Source organism: Amphiura filiformis, chromosome 5 (assembly GCF_039555335.1).
Source record: "Amphiura filiformis chromosome 5, Afil_fr2py, whole genome shotgun sequence".
Lineage (NCBI taxonomy): Eukaryota > Metazoa > Echinodermata > Ophiuroidea > Amphilepidida > Amphiuridae > Amphiura > Amphiura filiformis.
The window spans coordinates 2,280,021-2,286,020 of record NC_092632.1 but is presented as its reverse complement, the minus strand read 5'-3'; the positions used below and the strand labels follow the sequence as shown (position 1 = coordinate 2,286,020).

The window sequence follows — 6,000 nt, the reverse complement described above, 5'->3', positions numbered from 1 at the left end:
TTAGTAATTATTTTAAACTGTTGTGATTTGGTAGTTCACAGCATCTTACGAATGGTAGTGAGCTTTGGTAAAAACTGCATTGCTCAATTCATAGCGAGCGTGTAGAAGAATTAAAATATCACAGATATACTTTTATTGGTGCTGCGGTTCTTGAGTTACGTTGTAAAGAAGTCTAAAACAACAACACTTTTGTAAAACGTACATAACTCATTAACAACAATAAATTAAGCAAGTTTGCAAAGTATTCGATTTGTAGAATGAACTTTTGCGAAGCATCAAGGTGTTAATTTTCAATAATATATTGATCTAGATAATGAAAATCGATTTTTAGGTTGCTTCGACCAACAATACCTCGTCTACCCTTATGTTGCTTTTTTACCCGTATGCTACACAAATAACCGTTGAGGGCAGAATATTGAGCTTAAAATCATTCTCAAATTTGACGTTCTACGGGCGTCGCATTTATATTCAATCGGTTTCATCTTAACCTGCTAACAGTACGAATAGGAATTCATTTGCTACAGCAGCAATTCCAAATGACGATTGGATCTTCATGCCACATTGTTTTTATAATTATGGTAGATGATTTTTAATGTGCTATCGTTCGCTTGACTCTATCGTTCACCGGCACCGTGGATATTCATTCCCCCTCTCAATTACCTGACTAGTAACTTGTGTTGAAGAAACTTTAATTGCTGTTTTAGTGTTTACTAATATCGTAAATATCACTCTAGAAATGGATATAACGATCGCACCCTCCGTAGTTTCTGCTACCACAGATGGGAACTACTCGGACGCACCTGCCAGTTTGGGTCAACTTTTCCTACCAATCCGCTTCATCCCATATTTCATCTTTCTTGTCCTGATGACGTTGATGGGTACTTCAGGTAACATTCTCATCATGGTTTCTGTGGCTCTAAATAAAAAGCTTCAAGTTATCAGCAACGTATTTGTTGTCAATCTTGCACTTGCTGATATATCTATTAGCGCTGTCATTATTCCGATCACCGCAATCGGACTTTTCAATGACGCCGAATTCAACTACAATTTCCCTATTGTGTGCACTGTTCTTGGACCACTGGTAGTTGTCAGTTGCGCTTGTTCCATATGGTCTATTGTATCAATATCACTTGAAAGATATTTACACATCTGCCATCCAGCTTCATATCGGAAATTTTATAATCGGCAATCAGTACCGTTTATAGTTCTCTGCGTATGGTTTATTGCGGCGGCCATCGCTCTTCCTTACTTTGACTTTTTTGGTTGGGGAAGTTATGTATATCTCTACAGAGGTCGCGTCTGCACTTGGACATACACGGGAAGCTACTTCTACAGTTATTATCTGATTGGTTTAGGACTGATTGTGCCGATGATTATTATACCATACTGTTACATCCGAATCTATATGTTTGTCAAGAAATCAAAGCAGCGAATGTTGAAGCATCGTTCGGAAGTCAATGGCAACCTCAAAGACAGCCAAAAATGGAAGAGTCCTGATATCAAAATCCTAAAGACTGTGGCTACCATATGGGCAGCTTTCATGATTATGTGGGCACCATACACTGCTAATGTGGTATTTAATATTCACGACACCTGGCCTGATTCATATATGCAAACAGGCGTCGCCCTGTGTCTCTCTAACAGCTCCATTAACTTCATCATCTATGGCATTATGAATCAGAATTTCCGTCGTAGTTATAGTATGATATATCATAAGATAATCTGTGGAAAGTGGGGCAGAGAATTAAGCGAGACCGACACTGAAGGATCCAGTAAGGGCAACAGTACACTTAAACATGGTTCTTCGGTTGCAACCCTTACTATTGCATCTACCCATGCCAATATTTGAGATCCGGAGTGAGGGCACTTCGATATGAGATTAATACAGGTGCAAGTCTGGGACTTTGAAATGGACCTTCGTTGAAAAAAATCTATATAAATTTATTCAAAGTGGGGGCTTTGGACATGTTGGAAGAGATTTGGACTTTTGGACCTAATTAATGGGGTGAGAACCTATTTAAGTTTAAAAAACAGCTCCATAGAAGCCCGCATAGAAGCCTGGAGTATTGTTTTATTAGTTAATTAAATGGCTTTGTTATTAAAACAAACCCAAGTTATTAAAGCAGTGCAAATCGGACATTATCATTGATTGGCCGGGCCGTTCGGTGACAGATCCAAAGAGAAATAAGGAGCTTTTGGGTGACAGAGCGTGGGGTTGGTCACCGGGATGTATCATCAAATATGGGGCATTTGGGTGGCGGGATGCAGGAAAATGTGACCTTAAATTTTGGCTTTAAGTCTCACATACGCGTCACCTCCAATATTGGATTGCCCTAGCTTCCGAGGCTTTTCTTGAGCAAGGCTTCTACATATATGGGTCGTTCAAAATAATTAAACTATTTCTACCGGGCAATTTGCCTACGGATATAGAAAAACAATTGGGAATTGGATTTTATTTTACGCACAGAAAGACACTTTTAATAATAAAGCTTTTAAAATATAACGTAGAATGGTTCAAATGTGTCATTGTATAGTTGTTTAATGAATCTGTTGAAAACTATAGTTGAGATGAAAACAAAACGGATTCAAATTATATTTTATTTTACACACAGGGGACACTCGCAAAAATAAAGCTTTTAAAATCGAATGTATATGTTGGTAAATTCGTCTTTTGTGTGGTCTGTATACAATACGTTCCATTTCGTTGAGTAGATTTGATATTTAGATGTAAACGTTTCAATATCGGGACCCATTTCCGAGCAATCCGACGTTTGTTGTCCACTCCATCATTAACTTTAAAGTTAATGGAGTGGACTTTGAAAATTGTATGGCTTAAGCAATGCAATCTTTCAAATAATGGATAATGAAGACGCATTTGACTTACTGTTGGTCATTATCTTAATTGCTGTCAAATTAGACAACAAGCATCGATTATATCAAGTAATGTGGACAGGTCAAGATAATCATGGTCAGGACAAGACAATCGTGGTCAGGTCAAGATAATCTTGGTCAAGTCAAGATAATCTTGATCAGGTCAACATAATCTTGGTCAAGTTAATAAATTTTCAACAAGAGAAATACATGTTCGTATTTAGAAACACTGCCTGGCCACATTTTTTGACTTTTAAGACATTTCAACAAACTTAAATGCATCAAAGTTCGGCATTTATATTTTAATTATTTGGATGGAACGATCGAAGTATAGAGGGCTCTAATTAAGAATATATATATTTAACATTATCAAGGCTAAACTGAAAATATTACGCAAGTTTGAGTAATGCAAGTTGGTTTGTTTTGTGTCTCTTAAAAGTAGGCCTTCATAATTTAATAATTAGGTACACTTGATTCAAACATAGGACGAGGGAATCAATCTACCTTTGTCCCCGACCCAAATTCGCTAAACGGTCCGTCCAAATTAGCTACTAGACAAGAACCCCCGGGATACTTACTACCCGACCAGGGGAACTTCGCAGCTAATCCGCGGTACTACCAAGGATTATCAAATCAGGACGTGACAATAGCTCATTAGCATGTGTCCAATTCTTATGTAAATAACGTCGTGACCTTACTACAGGGTGCCGTAGTCACTATTGTGTGATTTTCTTAACCAATAATTCATGCCGGGAGCCAAAAATCATTATATCTGATTGATATTTTTGCACAGGACAATGTGGAATGCGAACACGTAGACATCGACAAAATACGGCGCCATAATTTAAGGTCACGTGAGGTATCACATGTTTTTGTGACTTCAAATACTGACTTGTATTTCATATTTTGTACCTGACATCATTTCCTTCATTGACATTAAGTCCTAATTTCGACATTACTATGGCAAAAAGACATTTACTTGATTTTCAGTGTGTGTTTTTGTAGAAATGACAAATAGAGTATAAACTTAAATGTTATGGAAACAGTTTATATCCTTTATATGCCCTTACCTTACCATGCTTACCTTCGCTGATATGACTGATGACAAAGATGCGATCAGGCAAAATCAGTCGGAACTCGGAAATATTGATTTTTAAGATTTAGCGAGAATTGAGAAATATTTCCGTATGTTTCCTGTTGTTTTGAAAACTCTTTCATTGCTCATGTCTTTCATTTCATTTCATTTCATATTTATTCAAAATACCTTACTTTTTACAATCTTAAAGCATCAAAATTATTTACTATTATTACACATAAAAGTTATTAAAATACAATATTACACGAAATAAGCATAAGAAAAACATAAAATATTATATTGCACATAATTATAAAAGCTTATCTCCACACTCACCCCCATCACACCACACTCACTGCACACCCCCACTCGACTCCTAAGCACACCTCTTACTCCCAAACACAGTGACCCCAAATAATACGCCCCACACACCAAATCAAATAAGCATCAAAAAAGCATAAAAGAAATACAAGTATTATATTGCACATAATTATGAAAGCAAACCCCTTAACTAATCTTATCTCCACACTTATCCTCACATACACACATCCCCTCACTCACTCTTAAGCGCAACTCTTAAAGCCATATTATAACATTTGCTGAGGAGGACGCCCTCACTGATTTTTTTTAATTAATTTTTTTACACGATTATATTGTACTTTATTAAACCAATATACCCTGAAAAATCAAGACTCTAGGTGTTGTAGTTTTGTCAAAATCCGAGATTTTGAATAAAACGCCTGAATCAGCGTTTTATTATTACGATGGAATTATTAGTCGAACGCATACACGATGTTCATAACACACAGTACGTACACGGCGTGCGCGACGGTGATCTACACAACAAAGGGCCGTACCATAACATGACCGAAGGAGTGGTACGTATTGGCGACATATGCGCTGGTAGTAAAATTGACAGTAAAAACTAACATTTTATGGCAAAGAAATGCTAATCTATTTTGTATGAAAATGTTATAATATGGCTTTAAGCGACTTTGGAACTGGTTGCTCAATTTCAATGGGGTTTGCTGCAAAATGCAGCTTTGTAAATGCTTGTTACTATAAGAAACTGAAAATTTAATATTTCCGAGTTCCGACTGATTTTGCTTGATCGCATCACATAATGTGAACATTGAAGACTTTTATCGGCTTGCTTTCGGAGAATGTCATTCAGAAAGGATGTAAGGGTGTCCATTGCGAATAATGTCATCAGTTTGTGTATGAATATGGCGCGTCATAGTGCAGTTTTGTCCACGGCTAATTCACCGTGACCTTTTCAGCCATAAAGATGAAGATTAAACCGAAATATGCAGTACTAAACCATTATAGTAATCGATTGTCCAATGCACATTTCTTACCACGTGATAATATTAATCCAATGAGCGATCGAATTGTCTGCTACGGTCGACTAATCCAATCAATAATGACGCTATTGACATGTACGGGTGGAGCTCCACTGACTGAGTTTTGGGGATTTTTCACTGGTTTGCTATCATTTACTCATCAAGGCGCTCCACCGTTATTATAAGGACTATGCTAATAATTTAATAATTCATGTAGAAAATAAACCATACTTGATTGACAGAAAGTACTACATTTGTACCTATTACGGTTTGGTGGCCCTCCTCTTCCAAACGCGACCAAGTCAGGGCGGCCCGGTGAAGCAAAATGTGCATTGGAATAACACGGGAGTTTGGATAAGATGGTAGATTTCCTTTCTCATACAAATGCATGCTCCCCCGTTATTAAAGCTTGTACCGGATTAAAAATTCAGATATTTATAAGTAATTGAAACATAGAGCAAGTACTATAATCAGAGCTTTTATACTTTTTGATATATGACGCTAACCAGTTCATCTCATATACCCACAGCACAGCGCTACTGAGTACGGGTCAATTACCTGTGAGTGCCCCTGTGTTGTGTGCATACATGTAGTTAACAATAACTGCATGATGTTATCATAGAAAAAAATCAATTTATGGGCTATCATTATTATGACATATACGGTCCACAACTTATAAGTTCCCCCCTAATACTTTTTAGAATAAGTCAA

The 6,000-nt window shown here is 37.0% G+C and overlaps 1 protein-coding gene across 1 annotated transcript; it reads left to right on the top strand.

Moving 5' to 3' along the window:
• The first annotated feature begins 736 nt into the window (after positions 1-736).
• Positions 737-1,849, top strand: LOC140151732 (melatonin receptor type 1A-like). Its single transcript, XM_072174070.1, has one exon. It carries the CDS (start codon positions 737-739, stop codon positions 1,847-1,849), a length of 1,113 nt encoding a protein of 370 aa, XP_072030171.1.
• Positions 1,850-6,000: the final 4,151 nt, after the last annotated feature.

Coding starts and splice junctions, on each gene's coding strand:
- LOC140151732 (XM_072174070.1), top strand. CDS start 737: ATGGATATAACGATCGCACCCTCCGTAGTTTCTGCTACCACAGATGGG.